The sequence below is a fragment of the Dromiciops gliroides genome, chromosome 1 (genome assembly GCF_019393635.1).
Source record: "Dromiciops gliroides isolate mDroGli1 chromosome 1, mDroGli1.pri, whole genome shotgun sequence".
NCBI classification, from domain to species: domain Eukaryota; kingdom Metazoa; phylum Chordata; class Mammalia; order Microbiotheria; family Microbiotheriidae; genus Dromiciops; species Dromiciops gliroides.
The window spans coordinates 71376170-71400166 of NC_057861.1; the positions used below are offsets into that span (position 1 = coordinate 71376170).

The window sequence follows — 23997 nt, forward strand, 5'->3', positions numbered from 1 at the left end:
CAAAAATATGTATAGCAGCTCTCTTTGTGGTGGCAAAGAATTGGGAATTGAGGGAATGCCCATCAGATGGGGAATGGCTGAACAAGTTGTGGTATATTAATGTAATGGAATACTATTATGCTATAAGAAATGATGAGCAGGCAGATTTCAGAAAAACCTGGAAAGACTTAAGTGGACTGATGCTGAGTGAAGTGAGCAGAACAAAGAGAACATTGTACACTACAAAGGAACAGCAACATTGTGTGATGATCAACTGGGATAGACTTAGCTCTTCTCAGCAGTGCAATGATCCAAGACAATTCCAAAGAACTCATGATAGAAAATGTTCTCCACATCCAGAAAAAAAGAACTGTGGATTCTTTTTTTTTCTCAGCTCAACAATTTTATTTTATTTTTTTTAGTTTTCAACATTTGTTTTTATAAGATTTCTAGTTTCAAATTTTTCTCCCTCCCCTCCAAGACAGCAAGTAATCTGATATAGGTTATATATGTACAATAACATTAAACATATTTCTGCATTAGTCAGAATTCTGTATTAGTTATAAGAATCAGAGCAAAAAGGAAAAACCTCAAAAAAGAAAAACAACAGCACCAAGAACAAAAGAAATAGTATGGTTCAATCTGCATCCATATTCCACAGTTCTTTTTTTTTCTGGATTTGGAGAGCCTTTTCCATCATGAGTCCTTTGGAACTATCTTGGACCATTGTATTGCTGAGAAGAATCTAGTCTATCACAGTTGATCAACACATAATGTTGATGATACTGTGTACAATATTCTCCTGATTCTGCTCATCTCACTCATCATCAGTTCATGCAAGTCTTTCCAGGTTTCTCCGAAATCTGCCTGCTCATCGTTTCTTACAGCACAATAGAATTCCATTACATCCATATACCACAACTTGTTCAGCCATTCCCCAATTGATGGGCAGTCCCTCAATTTTCAATTCCCTGCTACCACAAAAACAGCCCCTATAAATATTTTTGTACATGTGGGTCCTTTTCCCTTTTTTATGATCTCTTTGGGAAAAAGACCCTTTGGGTCAAAGGGTATGCATAGCTCTATAGCCCTTTGGGCATAGTTCCAAATTGCTCTCCAGAATGGTTGGATCAGTTCACAGCTCCACCAACAATGCATTAGTGTTCCAATTTTTCCACAGCTCTCCAACATTTATTATTTTCCTTTTTTGTCATATTAGCCAATCTGATAGGTGTGAGGTAGTACCTCAGTGTTGTTTTAATTTGCATTTCTCTAATCAATAGTGATTTAGAGCATTTTTTCATATGGCAATAAATAACTTTGATTTCTTCATCAGAGAACTGTGGATTCTGAACGCAGATTGAGGGGCAGCTAGGTGGCACAGTGGATAGAGCACCGGCCCAGAGTCAGGAGTACCTGAGTTCAAATCCGGCCTCAGACACTTAACACATACTAGCTGTGTGACCCTGGGCAAGTCACTTAACCCCAATTGTCTCACTAAAAAAAAAAAAAAGAATCTGCATGTACATTGAACCATACTGTTTCTACTTTTGTTTTTGTTTTTTCTTTTTTGAGGGTTTTCCCTTTTGTTCTAATTCTTCTTTCACAACGTGACTAATGCAGAAATATATTCAATGTGATTGTACATATATAACCTATATCAGATTGCTTTCTGTCTTGGGGATAGGGGAGGGAAGGGAGGGAGGGAGAAAAATCTGGAACTCAAAATCTTATGAAAAAAAAAATGTTGAAAAATTTTCACCCTCTTAGAAATGGCCCAATGCCCAAGCCTGTCAAGTTCTTTTTGCATACTGTCATCCACTGTGTCATGCATCTTTCCACACTTGGTGTCATCCATAAATTTCACAGAATCATAGATGTAGTGCTAGAAGTCATTGATACGCATGTTGCCTAATCTGTTTTCTAAGTCTGTGATTGAATCATCCAATAGATAGAATGTAAGTACTTTGAGGGCAAGGAATGTTTCACTTAGTATCCCTAGAAGCTAGCACAGAGTCTGGCACATAGTAGTGCACAGGGTCAAGCACAGAGCCCTCAGGTCCTCCACTGAAGACCACCTTCCAAGGCGACATCAAAACAATGATGATTTGGCTGGGGCCCTTTAACCAGGTCTGAATTCACTCAGTTATTCATTGTCTGCTCCACAGCTGTCATCTTTTCTATGAGAATACCATGGCTTTTTTCAAATTCTTTGCTAAAAATCTAGATAAATTTTATCTAATCAATGCAAAAAGGAAACAAGGTTAGTCTGAAATGACTTGTTTTTGTTGAAGTCATGTTGCCCTCTGTGATCACCTTTTCTGGATTTCATTAACCATGCCTTCAATGATACCTTCTAGAAATCTGCCTGAAATTAAAGGAAAGCTCACTGACCTATAGTTTGCAGACTTCAATGTTGTTGTTGCTGTTGTTTTAATTGGGCTATTTGCCCTTCTCCAATTCCGTGGTGCCCTTCTTTTCTCCAACATCTTTCTCCATCATCTTCCTCCATCATCTTTTCTCCATCCTTCTCCATCTCCACCATCACTGACAGTAGCCCAGCAATCACATCTGCCAGTTCCTTCAGTTTTCCAGAAGGTGATTTGTCTGGGCCAGCTGAAGAGACCTCATCATCATCTCCCTTACTATTTCTGCAATTATCTTGCCTTTCTCTCAGCTTCTCATGGCCTTTATCATCTCTTGCCTGGACTGTTAAGGGCAGCCAGGTGGTGCAGTGGATAGAGTGCCGGGCCTAGAGTCAGGAAGACCTGAGTTCAAATCCTGCCTCAGACACTTACCAGCTGTATGACCCTGGGCAAGTCACTTCACCCTGTTTCCCTCAGTTTCCTCATCTGTAAAATGAGCTGGAGAAGGGAATGGCAAACCACTCCAGTTATCTCTGACAAGAAAACCTCAAATGGGGGTCACATAGAGTTGGACACAACTGAACAACAACCTGGACTATTGTATGTAATAACTTGTGTTTCAGTCTCTTCCAGTTCTACTCCATCCTTCACAAAGCTGATGTTTTCTACTCAAAAAAGGGACTCTTTATGGCCTGGAGGATAAAAGACAAATTCCTTAGCCTGACATTTAAGGCCTTCTACGACTTGGCTTTATCTAGTCTTTTGTCTTATTACTTCCCTCAAGGCAAACTTGATTGCTAGCTGCTGCCTAAATTCAACCCCTAAGGGCATCATTGCAGGGAATTCTCCATGCTAAGAATACTATTCTGACCTCTCCATCTCCACCTGGTAAAATCCTTGTCATCCTTCGAATTCCAAATCAGGTGCCCCCTCTTGCAGGAAGCCTTCCTTCCCTCATTACTTTGGATAACAGTGAGCTCCCCCTTCTCAAAATTTCCTAGAACCTTTTCCCCCCTAGACTTCTACATTGCTTCTATGCCAGTCTAGTTTGCCTCACTTGTACACTGGGCCCTTCCCCTCAGCTGGCCCATAAGCTCCTTGTGGGTAGCGTCTACGAAATTTCTCATCCTTATAGCCCCAGCACTGGGCAAAGAGCCTTGCACACAGGATGTCATAGTGAATACATTTTTGTCAACTTGCAATAAGTGGACTTGCCCGGGCTGGTAACCAGCGACCACCCGCCTTCCACACCTACCTTCCACATACTCCATGACCATGCAAAGGTGGCGCTTGGTCTCAAAGGAGCAGAACATGCTGACGACAAAAGGGTTCTCAGCAAAGGTAAGGATGTCACGCTCGACGAATGCCTGCTGGATCTGGTTGCGGAGGATAAGGTTCTGCTTGTTGATCTTCTTCATGGCGAAGCGCTGGCGTGTCTCTCGGTGCCTCACCAAATACACAGCCCTGCAAAGGGTGGGGGGTACAACTAGCATCCCTTCTATCCTCCTCCCCTCTGGCCTCTTCCTCTCTGGCCTCCTCTCTCCCCACTACCTGTGTGGCTCTTACCCATATGCACCATTGCTGATGAGTTTGATGGTCTCAAAGTCACTCTCACCAGGGGGTTTCTTGGTCTTGGGGGTGGCACCACGCCCCTGTAAGGAAGGGAAGGATCAGGGAGAAAGTGGCATCAGGGAAAAGAGAGGAGTCTTAGGCTCCCCTCAGGTCCCTGCCTCTTCCAGGGATGTCAGCTCACCTCTGCAAAGTCATCCTGCTCAGGGGTGTTGGAGCCTCCACTGTCTTGGTCCTCAAGGTGAACTACATCTGGGGAGGGAGTTCAGGTTCCTGGATCACTCTCCCTAAAACCTTCCCTTTGCATGTGCTAGGGTTGGAGGGGCAGGTGGGGGGGGGGCTCAGACCTCCCTTAGGAACCCCTATTGTCCAGTTGAGGCCTCTGGATGCCCCAACCCCAGTATTTTTATCCCACCCCCACTCTAATGGAGGGTAGAAAGGGCAGGTCCCCAGAGCCCACACCCTAACTAGACCTAGAACCTGGAAAGGGGTCTCGGGTAAGGCCAAGCTGGCTGATGATGTAGCGAGGAATATCTGTCTTCACCAGGTGCCCTTCTTTGGCATGGTCTTCAGCTGCCTCCAGTAAGTGGTAGAACTCCTCTGGGTTAAATTCCTGAAGGCAAAAGGAAAGCCGGGCACTCAGAGGAGTGGACAGGACAGCAGGCTCCCTCAGGCTCAGGGGACTACTTGAGAGCAAGGCCACAGGAGTCAAGTCTCCTGACCCAAAGGCCAGCCCCAGCCTAGTCCTTTCTTCAGACTGAAGAGGATCTGTTTCAGCAAGGCTCCGTCCCCTTTGAGCGGCTCTACTCCCTCCTTCTGAGGGAGGATTCTCCAGTCCCATCCCAGGGCCTCCACCCTTGAATCCTCCCAGGTGCCATCCCCTTACAGACCCTGCCCTCACCAGACACTCCAACAGCCGTGCTGGACGAGAGATGATGATGAGGAGTTTCTTCACTAGTTGAGTGACAAAGGCAACTTCCAGGCTTTCAGAGCGTGCGTAAGCCTGAGGGAAAGGGAAGAGGCAGAGCTGAGAAACTGAGACAGAGAGGTCTAGTAGGGGAGGACTGGAACTGGCACCAGGAGGAGGAGAGGCCCAGGTTGGCCTGAGGGATAGGAGAATCAAAGGGGACTAGGAGACCCAGGGACATGAGGACATAAGAACAGCTAGAGCGGACATAACAAGGTGGGGGGGGGGAGGTCTGGGAACAGGGAATACAGAAGCAGGGAGGAATGGGCTTGGGCCCCATGGTTCTGGGGTATGTGACTCTAGCCCAAACAAACTCCTGCTCTTACATCCTGTAGTAGCTTCTCCAGGTTCTCTTGCAGCTCATAGAAGTAGACAGTGGTGATGAGGCCATCATGAGACTTGGCCAAGCAGTCTCGGGCCAGCTCTATGATCTGGTGATGGATGAAGCTGAGGACACCATCGGCCAGCGGTAGCACGCTCTCGGGCTCAAAGGATCGGGTGAAGTCTCTCAGCTTTTCTTCCATCTGTGCCGTAGCCTGGAGGATAGGGCAAGAAATTGCTTTGAGGACCGGTTCTAGGGGCTACAACCAGCAGTAACCAGACTGAGGGCGTCAGTAGGCCTGGTCCTTATGGTAGGAGGCTTCAGGGTCATGCCTGAAAGGACTCTAGGGTGAGGAGTCTGAAGAAGGGACATTCAAGGACTCAGGAACATAGGGGCACAGGACTGAATGCCAGAAAAAACCCTAATACAATCCCTCCTTTTACAGAGGAGTAGACAGGGTCTAGAGGGAAAGTGAGGTCACTGCTCAAAGTCACACAGCAAGTAGCTGAGCCTAAGTTAGAATACTCTAGAGTCCTCTGATTCCACCTTCTTCCCACCACACCAAGTGGTCTCATGACAACATGAAGGACCCGAAGCTGGGAACCGGCAGATGGAAATTTGGAGTGAGAGTCTTGGCAAGGGCATTTGGGCCTGTGTCAAGGGTGAGGATGGGGGCATGGTGGTGGGGGGGGGGGGGTACAACATGCTAGTGTCTTCCTGGGATCCGGTGTCATTTCTTAGTGAAAAGGCCTGAAGTGGCAGAAAGTGACCACTAGGGGGTGCTTGAAGCTAACAGACAAGACCAAGTTCTCTGGTAAGGTGGCTGTGCAGCAAGGCTCCTGGCCTAGCTCTGGGACAGTCAGCACCTGGACGCTGTGCTGGGGACCTGGCCTCACCTTGGGAAACCTCTCCTTGTACACATGGTTCATCATCACGATCTCATTGTCATAGGAGGAAGGGGAGCGCCCAGGGCTGCAGGGAGAGGTCATCTTATTCAGCCTGCCTCTGAGAAGGCCCATCCATCTCCTCCCTCAGTGCCCCCTTCTGGGTCCCCATGGGCTCCCTTGGCAGGAAGTGCCAGCTCATCCCTAGCCCAGGTCCTGACCCTGCCCAGGAGGGGCGCCCTAGGAGAGCTGGCCTGACCTGAGGCTTCGGGAGCGGGGCCGAGCAGCAGGTGAGCGACGGCCCCCATCTTCATCTGGGATGCTCTCTGTACTGCCAAAGTGCTTGGACAGGAAGTGCAGCTCATCCACCGTGGGCTGATAAGGGAGCTGGTGAAGCCGCTCTTGGGAGGAGCAGGACGACTGGGCAGCCAATGGGAGAATAAGGTAAAGGGAAGGGCAGAAGACTTAGAGCCACAAGTCCCCTCTCCCCACGTGCCTGCCCCACCCTCTGGACACCCAGTGCCATGGACCCAAGTCAGGGATCTCCAAGGGCAGAGAGATAGACACAGAGGCTGGAGACCCAGAAATTGGCTTTGACCCTGTTGATAGAAAGAGCCACAGTGAGACTGGGGGTGGGGCTGAGAATGTGGGGAAAGAAGGAAAAGAAGTGAATAAGGAAAACTGGTGGGGAGCGCTGAGGTCCCCTGCCTCCAGCCCCTACTTTCCTCACTTACAGAGACTGTGGAGCTGGGTGTGTTGGTGCCATAGCCAGAGGAGGGGAGGGAGGCCAGAGACCAGCGGCGTCCATCTGCCCTGAAAAGCAACCCACAAGGCCTCAGAAGCAGCTGGAAATGTGTTTCTTCCTTTCTCTCTCTCTCTCTCTCTCTCTCTCTCTCTCTCTCTCTCTCTCTCTCTCTCTCTCTCTCACACACACACACACACACACACACACACACACACACACACACACACCCTCCCTTTCACTTTCTCCAGAGGTCTCTATGGGTATTTCCAGGATGCATGCCACCCTTCAGGAGACAAAACTGCCCCAGAGTCCTTGACCCAAACCCAGAGACAGGAATAGGACATGATAAGGAGGCAAGGCAAGGGAATGTCGAGAGGAAGGAAGAAGAAGACTGGGGAGATGGTGATGGAGAATGGAGAAGGGTAAATGAAGGGAAGAGACATGGAGGGGAATCTAGAGAAAGGGAGAAGATTGGGAAAGGGTGGAGACAAGAAAATGGAAGGGGAAGACTGGTCAATGAACAAGGAAATGAAGAAAAGACTAGTGGGAAGAGAAGAGTAAAAGACTGGAAGGAGAAGAAAAGAAGTCAGAATATACTAGGGGAAGAAAGGGAAGGGGAGAAGCATTAAGAACAATGGGGTGGGGGTGCAGCTAGGTGGTGCAGTAGAAAGAGCACCGGCCCTGGATTCAGGAGTACCTGAGTTCAAATCCAGCTTCAGACACTTAACACTTACTAGCTGTGTGACCCTGGGCAAGTCACTTAACCCCAATTGCCTCACCAAAAAAAAAAAGAAAAAAAAAAAGAACAATGGGGTGGGGTCCAAGAGGGAAGAGACTATAGACAAAAGAGGAAGAAAGAAAGAGAAAGGGGGGAAGTTAGGTGAGGGGGAAATGAAGGGATGAAAATGGGGGGAGAAAAGAAGACTGAGGAAGGAGAGAAGAAAAGGAAAGGAAGACTAGTAAAAATGAAGGGGGAAAATGAATGGAAGAGAGGAAGAAAAAATTAGAAGGAAAGACAAGGGAAATGAGAAAAGGAGCAGGAGTGAGAAGGGAAAGGAAACTAATGGCTGGGGAAAGTCACAGAGAATTGGGAGAAAAAATAAGAAAGACCTGGAAAGGAGAGGAGGTAAGACTGGGGGAAAGAGTGAGATAAGAAGGGAGGGAGGAAGAAAAGGTAAGACTTTTAAAAAAGGTGGGGGCAAGACTTGAGGAAGGAAGACTACATTCATCTATGTCTCCAGGCCCACTTACAACATATCCCCTTAAAATGTCCCCAGTTCACCTCTATCAACAATTCACTCATACATGTCCCTGTCCCCTCTCTATCCTCTCACCCACATGCTTTCATCGTTTCTCATATTCTCACTCAGGTCCCTATTCTCCCTAAAACACTTGCTCAATCATCCCACCATCACACACACACACACACACATACACACACTCATTGACATTCACTCTCATAGAGATTCCCATCAACCCTCAAAGATAGATAGATAGATAGATAGATAGATAGATAGATAGATAGATAGATAGATAGATAGATAGATAGATAGATAGATAGATAGATAGATGACCAGCTCCCTTCAGTCACTCACTCACTCACAGGCCCAGCCTTACTCTCTTTTCTACCTCACACAGTCATCAACTTGGCCACCCAGGTTCAAAACCTTGGTCAACCTCAATTCTTCACTCCCCTTCATCCCTAAATCCAGTTAGTTGCCAAGTCTGGTCGAATCTAGCGTGTCTCAAATCTGATCCCTTCTGATTCACATTGCTAGCGCTCTAGTTCAAGCCCTCATCACTTCTTGCTGAGATGTTACAATAGCCTGCTGACAAGTCTCTGCCTCTAGCTCTTCTCCCATCCATCATTCACACAGATGCCAAACAGATACTCCTAAAGTGACTGTTTCACTCCTTGGCTAAAGAAACTCCGGCCACTCCCTACTGCCTCTCTGACAAAATGCTCAGTGGCATTTACAATAGCCTTTTACAATCCATCTTTCCAGACCATTCACCTTACTACACCTCCCATGCCTGCCATTCCAGCCAGTCACATTTGCTACCTCATACATCTCCTGTCTCCGTGCCCTGGCCCAGGCTGCCCTCTTCACCATGCCCCCTTGCGCAAGCTCCTCAGAGTCCTTTCCTGTCTCCCCCCAAAATACGGATTCTTTGCTATCTACATATAGAGAGAGATTTGTATTTACTTATCTGTGTACATGTTGTCTCCCCCTAGTAGAATGTAAACTCTTCAAGGACGGGGACTGTTTCAGGTTTGGCTTTGTATCCCCAGCACCTAACACAGTGCCTGGTACACAGTAGGCACTTAATAAATGCTTGTTGACTTGATCTGAATTTATTGGTCCCATTTCCCCGCCCAGCCCCCACAGGACCTCATCCCCCTGCCCTGTAACTCACACAGACACAGCTTTGTTTCCCCTTTCTCAAGCACATACACAATCATACCTCAAGCCATCCCCTCCTCCTCCCTACACACATTTATTCACACTGTCCCTTATACCCACTTCTCACACAGCCCCATCTTCCTTTCAGTCACAAATAGCCCTGGTCCCTCATATACCCACACAGCACATAAGGTACTATTAGACCTTTCCAAACACTCAACCCCACTTCTCACCTATCCTTGCCTCTGTTACATACACACCCATCTCAATCCTCCCTCCCTGTCCTTCTCCCTCCCTCTCCCTCTCTCTCTCCCTCCCTTTCTCTCTCTCTCTCTCTCTCTCTCTCTCTCTCTCTCCCTCTCTCTCCCTCTCCTTCCCTGTCTGTGTGTCTCTCCCTCCCTCCCTTCCTCCCTCCTTGTTCACCCCTTCCCTTTCTCACACACATACTCACACCCCCTCTCATCTCTCCCTCTTACAGACTCCCTCCTCCTTTTACACTCATCTCTCTTCCCATCCATGTACCTTCTCTTAATACATATACACCATGCCCACATACCTTCATACATGTCTCTATTCCAACCCCTCTTACACTTATATTTCATACACATCACCATCTCCCTCTCTCGAACACTCATACACCCTCATCACTGTCATACACATTTATCTTCATCCCCTCTTAAAGCCACACACAGACATGTTCACATTCCCCAGTACTCACATACTCATACATGTTCATGGCCTTTTCTCATCTGCACCCTCATACTTGCCCTGTGTCCATTCTTTCCTTCACACACATGCACACTCATACATGTCTTCATACTCCTCAAATGAACATTCCTATCTACATCCTTCTTCACATACAGACTGCCCCTTCCCCCATCACACACAGACTCCCCCTGACCCTTTCACACACAGCCCCCCACATATCTCCCTCACAAAGGGTGAGCTGCCCACTTCTCTTCCTTCCCCACACCCAAGTTTCTCATACCCAGTCTCCTTCCTTGCCTCCCTCCCTCCCTTCCCTTTTCTCTCACATGCTGCCCACATCCCCACATCTATTTTCCCTTTCACACCTTCAATATTCCTCTCTGTTACCCTTCTCCTAATACAATACCCATCCTCTTTATTGCCCCCTCACACAATACTCATCCTCCTCTCCTTCACACCCACCCCATCCTCCACCTGCCCATTTCCTCTCTCCCCACATGCCTATTCCCTTTCTTTCTCATATAGATCCATATCTCCCATATCTGCTTCTTCAACCCAGATCTATAAGCCCATGTCCTCTCCCTCTATAACAATGCCATCCCCTCTTTCCTGTCAATACCCATTCTCCCTCACACACACAATGTAAGATGTCTTCTCTCTCATATCCCAGTCTCCATTGCCCTTCTCTCTCCTCACAGACTCTCATTTACTTATCCCAAATCTCCCTCTATATTACCCATGCTTCTCCTTCTCCCCTCCCTTCTCTCACACTCAAACACTATCCATACCTCCTTCTTCCTCATACACACAATCCTTCTCTTCCACCTTCCTGCACATAGCGCCTCTTTGCCTCACACATCCATCTCACTCTTCTCCCTCACATATACACACCCAGATTTCTCCCATTTTTATACCCGTTCTTCTTTCTACTCCCCTGTACTCCCCTTGCCCCATCTCTTACACACATATACACACACAATATTGATCCCCTTTCTCCCTCATACACAGATGTCCTTCTCTCATACACATCCATAACCCTATGCCTCCATTCACCCTTCTCCCTCACAGTGCCCATGCCCTTTCTATCTCCTACACAGAAACACTGGTACCCCTTCTCTCCTCCCTATAACCTGTTCATTCTCTTACACACCCATCATACAAGCATACCTGCACCACCTTTCTACCATCACCTAGCTCCCTCTTCCCCACACCTATCCGCCCTCATACACATTTATCTCTCCTCTCATAAACTCATCTTTTCTCTCTCACGTATGCATCCCTCTATCTTAAATATACACAGTTATACCTTTCTCCTTCCAAAACACACATATCATAGCCTCATTTGACCTCTATCCTACCTTTCCCCCTCACACATATATTCTGTCCCTTTCTCTCAACCCCCTACAAGTCTCCCTCCTTCCCTCCCTGCCCCCCCCCCTCACACACATACATACACATTCATTACCATTTCTCTTATATATTCCCCAAAGATTACGTCTGGGGCAGCTAGGTGGCACAGTGGATAAAGCACCGGCCCTGGATTCAGGAGGACCTGAGTTCAAACCCAGCCTCAGACACTTGACAAGTATTAGCTGTGTGACCCTGGGCAAGTCACTTAACCCCCATTGCCCCACAAAAAAACAAAACAAAACAAAGATTACGTCTTCCTCACTCTTCAAAGAATACCATAACCCCCCAAGTCCCCTTATTCCCCATTTCACACACAGAATCCTTATTCCTCTTCATACACATATAGACCTCCTTAACCTCCCCTCATTGTGAAGAGATCTCTGTCTCTTCTAATATATGCAGACCGGGGGCAACTTAGGTGATGCAGTGGATAAAGCACCAGCCTTGGATTCAGGAAGACCTGAGTTCAAATCCGGCCTCAGACACTTGACACTTTACTAGATGTGTGACCCTGGGCAAGTCACTTAACCCTCATTGCCCCACCAAAAAAAAAAATCAATGCTAATATATGCAGACCACCCCTCCTTTGCCCTTCTCACAGAGCCTCTCATTCTCTCTCTCTCACACACAGAGGCCCCACCCATTCTACCTCTTATCACATAAAGACCCATCATCTCTCCTCATACACGTCTATTCAAGCTCTCATTCCTCTTTCACATGCCTCTATCCTTCCTTGGTCACAGAACACACCCATATATACCATCCCCCTTCTCCTTCACACACACACACACACACACACACACACACACAGATTCATCCCTATCTCACATACACATCTTCTCTTCCCACATACAACCCCCCCACATACACACTAACATCCAACCCCCACCTCACAAACACCCCAGTTCTCCCCTCACACATTCACCTTTCTCTCTCACATACCCATAGCCCTCTCTCATACCTCCATCTATACTCTTTCTCACACATATACCCATCCCTTTCTTTCCCATATTCCCCATACTTTCCCTCTTACACATAAGAACCACATTCCCATCTCTATGAATATATACATCCCTATTCCCCTCTCAATCACTCTCTCTTCATGTCTTCATTCACCCCTTTCCCGTGTCCTCATCTTCATCTCTCACACTTTATACACATATTCATTCATCTATGTTCCACCCATCTCTTACGCTAAATCCATACACATATGCCTCCATCCCCCTCTCACTTACATTCCCTTTTCCTCTTACACATATATACCTATCCATCACATCTCCCATACACTTACACATACATTCTCCCTCATCCATCCAGTCATACTCACACTCAGATGACCCCCATTTCAAATACAAACATGCTATCACACATATACCCATCCTACCTACTCACACATGCCTATATCTATCAGAGCTCTCATACATTTCCCCATTCCCTTCCTCTCCTTTGGACACACGCACACCCCTTTCCTGCCTCTCTCTCTTACATACCTATCTCCTCTTCTTCCCTCTAAAATACCTATTCTCCTTTCACAAAGCACCCATTCCAACTCACACAATCACTTGGCCCTTCTTACTTTCATATAATCCTCATACCTGACTCTCTCTCTCTCTCTCTCTCTCTCTCTCTCACACACACACACACACACACACACACACACACACACACACACATATTGCCCCCATATACATATATATGCAGCATTTCCCCATTCTTCTCACACATACATGGCCCATTCACCCTCTCACACATATAAGTGTCTACCTCCATTTTCATACATCAGACCCCTACCCCCTTATGCACAGACTCCTCCATAGTTCTTCTCACACTTAGATTCCTGTATCTACCCTCTACCACATTGTTATGAATGGCTGCATCTCCCCTCTTACACGTACCCTCATGTACTCCTTCACTCTTTCACAGAATCATATATTTCCATCTCTCCCTGACATCAACCCCCAACTTCTCTCCTTCACACACAAATGCACATTTCAGTCACACAGACACATTCCCCATCTCTCATCTACCCCAATAGATCATACCTTCCCCAGTCTCCTCCATCCCTCCATCCCTCCTCTCTCATACACAAAATCGTTTCATTCCTCATTTTGCTCCTCATTGAGCTCTCCACCCTTCCTCCTTGACATAGCACTCCTCGTCCCATCTTGACATTCCCTCATTCCCTCTCTTATACCCACAGACCCATCCCCACTCACAAAATACGTTAAACCTAAAGCAGAGACCCCAAAGTACATACCTGTTCCATCTCATACATGTACATGCACATGCACACATATCCTTCTTTCCAACCCTCCCTCATAAATACTTCATTTCCCTCCTAAACTGTCCACACAGACCCTTATATTCTCTCCCTCTCATCACACACACCTCTCCTTCTAAACACAATCTATTCCCAATCTCATATCATTTGGACTCACCCTCCCTAGTCTCTCATTAGCACATAGACCTCCCTCCCCCTCTCTGACACTGATCTCCCCCTACACACAATCATCCAAACACACAGAGAAATCTCCCTTTCTCACTCATACCCCCTCTCACATGCAGGCCATCTCCCATTTCTTCCTCACACACACACACACACACACACACACACACACACACACACACACACTCACACTCACACACATCTGCCCATCTCTCACAATCTCTCACATGGACCCCCAAACCTCTTTCCCCAAACCCATCTCTTATGCACAGGCCACCCCACCCTATCTTCACTCATACCCATACCCAACCCTATCTCTCATATTCAACAACCAATCTATTCCCCCCTCCGACTGTCACACTGATCCCCTCCTCCTTCATGTATATTCATGTCCCTATCATGTGCACATCCATCTAGATGCATATGCTTACCTTTTTTACACACACACGCATTCCCCCTCCTCTCTCACACACATACACATACACCTCAGTCCCTCTCTCTTACACCCACCCACACATCTCCCCTCACTTTCACCCACACCCATCCATTCATTCCCTCACACATAAAGTCATCCTCTTTCCCTCCTTCCCTCTTCTCTCTCCCTCCCCCTCCTCTCTCACACACACACTCATCTTCTCACAAGGTGTCCCCTTTCATGCACAAACCCTTATCACAAAACAATCTCTCATAACTTACACTCACATGACTGACCCCCCCATACCTAGCCCCATCTGTTTCACACACTTAACCTTCTCAAACACACCCATTTCCCTTCTCTCACACACCCTCATCTTATTTTCTTACATTCTCTCATCACCACTTTCCTTTCAGATATACCCATTCACCTCTTTACACACACACACACACACACACACAGTCATTCACTCTTCCACACATTTCTATCCCATCTTATCTCTCTCATGCTCACACATAAAGCCATCACTTCATAAACTTGTTCCCATGAAAGCCCAACATCTCCCTCTTCTCTCATATACAACCTGTCCTCCACTCTCCTTTCTCCCACCCAGGTCTCCCATCCATTCTATCTCACATGTAATCCAGTGCTCCGTCCCTTTTTTTCTCACATACCTCCCTCCATTCCCTAATTTCTTTTCTCTCACAGCCAGGCCCCTCTTTCTCACACAGCCTTGCCCCTATCCCCCATCCCATAACACAATTCTACCTCCCCCCTCCAAATATATGCACCTCCCTCACACACCCCATTTTTCATTTCCCTTATCCTTCATAAACCGATCATCCTTCCCCAACACCCTGGTAGACTTACTCCCTATGACCTTTCTTACCCCACAGACCCTCTATCTTTCATTGGCACACAAAAATATTCATTGTTCTTAGGTCCGAAACCCACCTGGCCCCTTCTCTACACAGATCCTTCCATCTCCTCATGTAAACTCCCTTGCCCTTTTCTCTCACATAAAGGGAACCTCTATTTTCTCCTCTCTTTCATACACACAGATTCTATTCCCATTCTCATACAACACGGGCCTACCCAGCCTCAGTTTCACACAGACTTACCTCCCCTCTGTCTCCTACAGGCATCCATTCTTCTCTCATATACAAATACACACATCTCCCCATCATGTACAAGCATCCCCTCTCATACACACAGATCCCCAAATCTCCCCTTAACTCACATCCATGCCCCCATCTGTCTTTTTCTGATTTACACATCCGTCCATCTCCCCTCACACACAAACCTTTCCATCCCCACCCCCACACAAACACAGATGTCCCCCATCCTTATTCTCTTGTATGAACACAGGCCCTTTACCTCCTTTCTCACACACACAAAGACCTTCATGCTCCTTTTCTCTCATGCATACATTCTTACACCCCTTCTTAACAATCCATTTGCCTTCTTCACATATACTCACACAACCTTATAACACACACACCCCATTCCACTCTCACAGACCCTCTACACACATAGATCCCATCCTTCTATCTCTCTCTCTTACACACTCCCATCCCTTCCCTTTCTCTTTCACTCACACACACACACACACACACACACACACATACCCATCCCTTCCCTTTCTCTCACATGCACACATATCCATCCCTTCCCTGTCTCTCACACCCCCCCACTAACCCAACCCCAGTCTCATACACAGATTCTCTACACACACAAATCACATCCTAATCTCTCCTGCACATACAGACCTCCTCCTTCCCTCTCTCATATTCAAGATTCTTTCTCTCTCATAGACACACAAAGACCTCCCACCGCGACTCACACAGTCACAGACCCATAGCCCTAACCCTAATCCTTATTCCTTCTCAGACTACTGCTATTCCCTTCTTACACACACACATACCTTCTCATTTGCACTATGACCCCTACATTGATCTGGCCTTTTCTTACACCCATAGAGCCATGACCTCTCTCTCTCACACAGACCCTCCTTCTATCTGAGCCAGCAGTTATGTAGCATTTTAAGGTTGGCAAAACACTTTACATGTAGCAGTTCATTTGATACCAACAACTGTAAAGATTAGGTGCAATTATTTATATGAATTATTTTACAGGTAAGGAAACTGAAGCTGGAAAAGGTTATATGACTTGCCCAGGATCATACAGAGGCAGAATTTGAACTCAGGTCTTTCTGACTCCAAATCCTGAGATCTATCCACTGTGCAAATCTGCTCAGAAGCCCTCTCCATTCTCTTATAGACACACAGAGCCCCCAACTTCCTGGCTCATATACAGACTTCTCAGCCCCATTCTCCCATGCGCAGACTCCCCCATCCACCACATACACAGAGATACCCCCATCCTCCTCCTCTCATGTATACCCAACACCCACAAACATCACATCCAACCCCTTTTCATAAACACAGACCCCATCTCAAATCTCACACACAGAGACCTATCTTCACTTTCCCATACACATACCTCTGTCTTCTCACCTTCTCACTCCCAGATCCCATTCCTCCCTCACATATAAACCTCTTACTCTAGTAGATAGAGTGCTGAGCCTAGAGTCAGGAAGACCTGAGTTCAGATTTTACCTCAACTACTTACTTTACTAGCTATGTGTCTTTAGGCAAGTCACTTAACCTCTGTTTGCCTCAATTTCCTCAACTATAAAACGAGGGATAATAATAGCACCTACCTCCCGGTGTTGTGAGGGTCAAATGCTATATGTAGAAAGTGCTTAGCACAGCACCTGGCACATAGGTGCTTAATGCTTTTTTCTTTCCTTCCCTCCCTCCTTCCTTCCTTCTTTCCTCCCTCCCTCTCCATCTGCTCTCAATCCTTTTCATACACATATCATATATATACATATGTGTGTATGTATGTGTATATATGTATATCCCTTGCTTCTCTTTAACCCTCATATCATCTATCCTGCTCTTACACACATCCATTCTCCTCACATACAGGTTGAAATGTCACCATTCTCTTACACAGTCATACATATTCCACCCTCTTTCTCACACAATATTCATCCATATCCCCCTCCTCCCTCACCTATTCACATACATCTCCAGTCCTGCTTTATATACCACACAATTCCATGCATGCTCCCACTTTTCCCCACAATACTCATTCATGTCCCAACCTTCCATCTCAAATGCATGATATATGTCCATTCCTCCTGTCACACATACATGCTCCATTCTTTCTTACACACACATCCTCATCCTCCATCTCACAGATATCTACACTCATGCATTCCTCTACGCATGTTCAGAATCATGTGCCTCATCTCACCTCATTTATTCGTGCTCCCAACTCTTTCCTGCATGCAAAGCCCCTGAACCCTTAACATACATTCACTCACAAAGCTTCTGCCTGCCCCTCCCCCACAAGTTACACATGGCCCTCAACCTCCCCCTCGCTCAACCATATGCTTTCCTTCCACACATACTCACTTCTAGACACACACAGCCGTGGCGTCCCCCCACACACAGTCATTAATGGGTCCTTCCTTCTCATTCTAAGGTATGATGATCCCAACACTCCTTACACCCCCTTCTCCTCTTACAGCAAGAACTCGTCTCTTATCTCCTACACTCGCCATGACCCCACCTCTCTCTCACACAATCCCCATTTTCTATTCCCACTTCCCTCTCACATAGGCCCCTACCTCCCCTATGCATCTCTTCCTTCTTCACATCTCCATCTCCCCTCTATAGACCTCAATCGTCCCCTCACTTACTCACCCCACTCTCCTTTCTCACACACACACACACACCCCATCACCCCACCCTCTCACACATCCCCATCTCCTCTCTACACCCTCCATCCCTCTTCAACGTACCCCCCCACCACGTCCCCTCTCCTCCCATACCCTCACCTCTCCTTTCTCATACTGTAACCTCAAGCTCCTCCTCAAGACACAATCCCATCCATCCCCCCTTTCTCTCACACCCACAAGTCCCCATCCCCCTCTCATACACACTCTCTCACACGTACACACACACACAGCCCGAGCCCCTCCTCCCCTCAGCCTCACCCCGGGCTAACGGTCGCCCCTCCCCCAAAGCCTCCTTAACCTTCTTTCTCGCGTGAAGGGGGCGGGGGAAGAGGGGGCGCGCGCGGGGGTGGGGGTTGAGGGGGTCGACGGCTGCTCGCCAGTTGGACAGTCAATGCTAGCGCACCCAGTATCACCATCAGGGGTTGTCATAGCAACGCTGTAAGTGCCAGTCGGGAGCGCGCGCTGAACTAGGAACAGCCCTGCCCCGCCCCCAAACCAACTCCTCCCAGCCTTGGCGGGCCCGGCCTCTGGGAATCGGGCGCGAGGCCGGTCCAGCTAGGTTCCTAGTAGTTTATTCCCAGAACTCTTCCCCCTCCTTTCCCGATCCTACCACAGCCATGGGCGCGGGGGCAATAGTTGGGCAGCATATAGCGTGGTCCATTCTCCCAGGAGCTGGGGCGTGGGGGTGGGGTGCGTAGGGGGAAGAGGGGAGAACACTCACCTGCGAGAGGAGGCGAACGAGAAATGGGCAGGAGTATTGGGTGAGAAGTTGCGGGGACTGTCCAGGGGGCTGCTGCCTGAAGCGGGGGGGAGTGGCGGCTTAGGCCAGAGCTGCCGCGGCCTCCAGGGTACCTTTCCCTCTTAGTCCCCTCGGCCATATGGTCCTTTCTACAATTTTGCCTCGACTCCAGCCGATGTGTCCCCACCCGCATCCTGCTCCCTCCATTCTGGCCCCGCCTCCACTGGTTCCCCATTCTAATCTATATTCTCTCTGGCCTTGGTGAGCCCCATCTGCTTCAGTCCCTAAACCCTGCAGGCTTTGCTCCGATCTGGAGCAGCAATTCTGATGGCCTCTGAGAGCCCTTCCACCTCTAGATCCAAGATTCTCATCCGCCCTCACTTAATCCAAAACCGCCCCAGCCTAGACCCAACCATTCTGTGATCGAACCTGGCTCAAACCAAACCTCACCTCGCAGATCTCCAACCTGACCCCACCTCTCCTAATTTCGCCCCGCCTCTGCTCCATCTGGCCCAACCTCCTTTTAGATGGCCTCTCCTCTACCCGGGACAGCCCAGCTCCCTTCCCAGGAGAGTCCCTCTCACCCCTCCCTGCTGGCCTGGCTTGGCCTTCCACCCCCCACCCCCACCCTAGAACTCACCTATGTGTCCAGGGAGTGGAGAGTGGGGCCTCGGTAGAGTAGGTGACGTGCTGGTCAAGATGAGGCTTTTCCTATTACTGGTACGGCAGCTGCAGGGAGGGGAAGGAAAAGGAGGGGAGGCGGGCAGTGCCGAGCAGAGTCGAACAGAGCCGGCCCTTAACTCTTCGGTCTTCCGTTCCTATACCCTCGGGTGGCCAAAGCTGCATGAACTTTGGGGCCTCCAGTTCTCTGGGTTCTAATCTCGAGTCTGGGGAGCAGATGCTAGGAGCTTGTGTCCCAGGCCAAGGGTCCATATTTCCATCCCACCCTAACCAAGGCCCCCTGGCGTTGGAGTCGAGTGTTTGTGTGTGTGTGTGCGTGTGAAAGAGAGAGAGGCAGACAGAGACAGAGAAACAGAGAGAGAGGCAGACAGAGACAGAGAAACAGAGAAAGACAGAGACAGAAACAAAGAGAGACAGAGACAGAGACAGACACTGTGTCATCGTCAGTGGTTGTACTTCCACCACGGTGACTTTCTGTGATTCTATGACTTTGATGTCTCTATAGTACTGAATTTCTATCTGTCTGCCTCTGTATCTCCTTGTGTTTTTCATAGTATCTCTCTTTCTCTGTAACTGTAGCACTGTTTCTGTTATCTCACTTTGTGTCTGTATCGCTGTTTCAGTGCATCTGGGAAGAGTTTCTGGTTCATTGTATCTCATTGTGCCTCCTGACAGGACTGTGCGTGTGAATGACTACTGCTGCATGTGTGTCCGGATCTCTGTAGTACTGTGCGACTCTCTCTCTACGTCTGTCTTTATGGCTCTGTGAATTTCTGTGCCTGGGTGACTTCTCTGTGTCTGCCTTTAACTGCCCATGTATCATATTTGGATTACTGTGTATCTATTTGTACGCGGAGGGGCAGGGAGCCCCAGTTCTCTCTGACCCCCAGTAAAAGAAGGGAAAACAGATCAAATGGGGGCTCGGAGGAGGGCAATGTCTTTAGCCCTGCTTCCCCCGCCACCCCCACTGCCTCAGTGCCGAGGGTTGTCGATGCAGCCGTTGCAGTGAAGCATCTCATTAGATCAGGCAATTGGAGGGGGGGGGTAGGCCTGGTGGCCTTAGCTATTGTTCACAGGGAGCGGCGCCCCCACATCCCTTCTCCACCTCCCCACACCGCTCCCCACTCCATCCCCGCCCAAATTCCCCAAACCCCAGCTGTAGAGGCAGAACCCGGCTGTGCCCGAAGACAAAGACGCTGTACCCGCCCCAAGCTCCATTTTTCCCCCACCACGCCATCCCCCCTCCAAGGATGTATGGACGTTAGCGGCTTCTCCTCTCACCCCGATCCGCCCCCCACCCCAACTTCCAGGGCCGCAGAGAGAGCAGACCTGCTGCTACACACACACACACACACACACACACACACACACACACATCTGGCGCAACTGGGCCGCCTCTGCAGCAGCAGCATCCCTGGCCTGGACCCCGCCCTTGCAGCAGCAATATTGAGGCGCCTCAGAGCAGGGGCAGGCCAACTCCCTTGCCACTTCCCTCCCCCCTTAGGGCAAGGGCAGGGGGCTGGGGGAGGGTCCAGGACCCAAGTCTAGGACTGGAGTCTAGAAGGGTCTCGAGTTGGGAAAGGTTTCACGGGGTTGGGGAGGATCTTGGAATCTGTTGGAGGTTCCATCGGCAGAAGAAATAGGGGAGGGTGGGCAGTAAAGGGTCCTAGAGCTTGGGGGATCAAATAGGACCCGAACTCTGGGGGAACTGATGACAGTCAGTAGGAGTGGGGGAAGTGTTGGAGGTGGGGTGAGTGGTCCGGGCCGCGGGGCTATTACCTCTTGGTGCGGCGGAACATGCTGCTGTCAAGGAAATAGGGCATGGAGAAATTGGAGAGCACGGTCCAGAGCGAGTCAGACATGGTCCAGGGGCGGCGGCGGCGGCGGCGGCGGCGGTGGAGACATGGCGGCGGCAGGTGCGCGGGGCCGGGGCCAGGGCAGGGACGGGGAGCTCAGCGCCGCAGCCGCAGCCGCATCCAGCCCAGCCCAGCCCGGGGAGAGCCGAGAGCAGCGAGCAAAAGAGCCAGCGAGGGACAGAGGAAGGGAAGGAGCACGGGGGAGGCGGGGGCCAGAGTGAGCGAGGGAGGGAGGGAGGGAGGGGGAGGGGGAGGCCCCGCCTGAACAGGCGGCACGTGGCCCCGAGTGTCTGTGTCTGTCTGTGTACACGCCTCCAGCCTTTCCCAAGAGGGAGGACCCCCCCAGGAGGCAGAGTTTAGGCCTCCGCCCACAGGACACACAGGCCTAGCTCCCAAAGTTCCAAAGAGACCCTTCCAGGTCAGAGGCCTGGGCCCCTCCTGGCATTCCCAAGACCCAAGGCTCCCAGGCCCTACACCCACAGAAAGCATCTTTGGCTTTAGGGAGCTCCCAAGCCCCACATTCTGGCACCCCACAGTTCAGAATGCCTCCAGACCCCAGTACCCCCAGGCTGGCTCCAGGACCTAGCTTCATCTCCTCCCAGTCCCACCGTGACCCCTGGGAACCCTCCAGTCACTCACCTGCTACTCTTTCTGGGCAGAGGCAGATCCTTCTGAAAGGCAAAGATGGGGAAGTGAGGGCACACAGAGTCTGGAAGATCAGCAAGGTCACTTGCATACCCACTCCCACTATTCCCTCCCTTTCCCTGGCTCCTGTACCTGCTTTGATCCTGAGTGTCAGGGACACAGACTGTGGTCAGTCCCTCCCCCTGGCAGGACTCTTAAGAGCAGAGATCTGATGTCTTCACCAAATGCTACCCAATTGTACCCTCCTTCCATTTCCCTGTCAGACTAGGACCAACCTTTTCCCTTTGTCATTTGGGAAGGCAGGTAATGTAAATAGGGTTAGTTGGGCTAGGGTCCAACTAGAAGTAATGATGGACCCAAAGGGTAGCTTGGGGTGGATCAGACCTGGACTCAGGAGGAAATTAGTCACTCCACACCCTATGGTAGGGGTGCTTTCCAAATTCAAAGTGACCTTCAAAGTGTATGAAGACGACCAATAAGTTATTCCAAAAGTCCATGATGGGCCATAGATTTGCCCCTAACAAGAGAAAACAGACACTGGCCAGTTACAGGATGAGGGAAAAGTAACTGGGTCCAAAGAAGGTGAAAGTTCCTGGGTCCCTCTTTCCAAAACTAATCTGGTCCTTTAAGGCTTTTGACCTGGAAATTATGGCTCATGTTTTTAAAGATGAGGAATTTAAAGCACAGAGAGCTAATGTGACTTACAGCAAAGTCACAAATCTAGAAAGTGTCAATCAGGGCTTGAAACCAAGCCCCCTGAGGGCAAATATAACAGGCAGGCAAGCACACACACCCTCCCTCCCTCCCTAAGCCATGCTTGCCATCTGTGGCAGTTTAACATTTACAGAGCACTTTCCTCACAACAACCCAGTGAAATAGGGAGGGCAAAGATTATTTTCCTATTTTACAGATGAGGAAACTTAGATGAAGAAGTGAAGTGATTTGCTCACAACCAGACAACCAAGGAAGCATCAGAGCTAAGACTTAAATCCATGTCACTTGGTGTCCTGTTCTCTTCACACCATACCACCCCAGCTACCTCTATTGAGACAGCCCATCAATGCTGGTCCAAATTGTCTGGGGTCCCGGAAACCCTGAATTTAAAGAAATGGAGATGGGGAAACTAAAGCAAAATAGAAGCAATCAAGATACTTCCCCCATGTAATATCATGTTTAATGGTTCAAAAGGAAAACTTTGCTAGCATTGAAATTTTCTTTGGGCAGACCTGACCTTGAGTCCTTTTTAGTAGGCTACAAGCTGAAATCTGGCACTTTTTAGGGTTGTTTGGCTATAGAAGAGAAGGCCTCTGGGGCCAGCTGGACTTCCCTGCTGTCAGGAGAGCCAATGATGAAAGGGATGACTAAGGGAAACTGTATTTGAAAGTTGGGGGAGGGGTCTGTACAGGAAGAGAAGGCTAAGGGTCAGTTTAATAAGTCCTGGGTTAGGGAAGTCTCATCCCTCCAGGTTTTTTTTCTGGGCAGGGCCAGGGCCAAAAGGAAAAGGTTTATATGTGGAGGACTTCTGGGGGTATATAAGGAAGAGTTTCTAAGATATGTGTATGAGGGTTGAAAGGGAACTCAGGTTAATGCAATTAACCAATTTTATACATGGGTAAACTGAGGCATACAAAGGATGAGTGGCTTGCTCTAGATCACATAGGTAGTCAGCCACAGAGCTAGGACTACAAGACTCTATAAGTCCATTGCTCCCACTAGGCCACGATGCTTGAGGGCCCAAATCATCTTTGATCCCACCTCTAGAAACCAGAGAGCTACCCCAGAGTGTCCCAGACCCTACCCTTTGCCACAAGCTGGAGAAGCAAAGTCCAGCTCTTGGAGGAAAGGGGGCAAGAGAAGGTGGAATTTGGAGTCCAAAGGGAGGGTCAAAGAAGTGGTTGTTCAATCAGAACCCTGCTTCCTCCATCTTCCTGCCCTGGAGCGCTCACTGAGCTCTCTCCGCCTGGGAGCATGCCGCCTTTATCATCCCTGAGTGAATGAGCCGTGGTCAGGTTAATCTGGACCCTCCGGGCGTCCGCAATAGCCTAAGCC

General features: G+C 48.9%; 1 protein-coding gene across 16 annotated transcripts in view; it reads right to left on the reverse strand.

Annotated features, from left to right (window-relative positions):
- MAST1 (microtubule associated serine/threonine kinase 1) overlaps positions 1 to 23997 on the reverse strand; it is a 40262-nt gene that overhangs the window by 12841 nt on the left and 3424 nt on the right. For 5 of the 16 annotated variants that reach the window (XM_044003979.1, XM_044003958.1, XM_044004071.1 and 2 more), the window contains 13 exons: positions 21943 to 21974; positions 21227 to 21250; positions 19407 to 19495; positions 18749 to 18824; positions 6822 to 6900; positions 6347 to 6507; positions 6100 to 6175; positions 5208 to 5417; positions 4816 to 4917; positions 4395 to 4527; positions 4099 to 4166; positions 3912 to 3997; positions 3601 to 3809 (listed from right to left, as the gene is read on the reverse strand). In XM_044003979.1, coding sequence (XP_043859914.1) covers positions 3601 to 3809; positions 3912 to 3997; positions 4099 to 4166; positions 4395 to 4527; positions 4816 to 4917; positions 5208 to 5417; positions 6100 to 6175; positions 6347 to 6507; positions 6822 to 6900; positions 18749 to 18824; positions 19407 to 19495; positions 21227 to 21250; positions 21943 to 21974 — 1345 coding nt within the window. Of the gene's footprint in view, positions 1 to 3600; positions 3810 to 3911; positions 3998 to 4098; positions 4167 to 4394; positions 4528 to 4815; positions 4918 to 5207; positions 5418 to 6099; positions 6176 to 6346; positions 6508 to 6821; positions 6901 to 18748; positions 18825 to 19406; positions 19496 to 21226; positions 21517 to 21942; positions 21975 to 23746; positions 23848 to 23997 lie in introns of those variants that run through there. The other 11 variants (XM_044003988.1, XM_044004079.1, XM_044004006.1 and 8 more) reach the window with 8 other exon arrangements.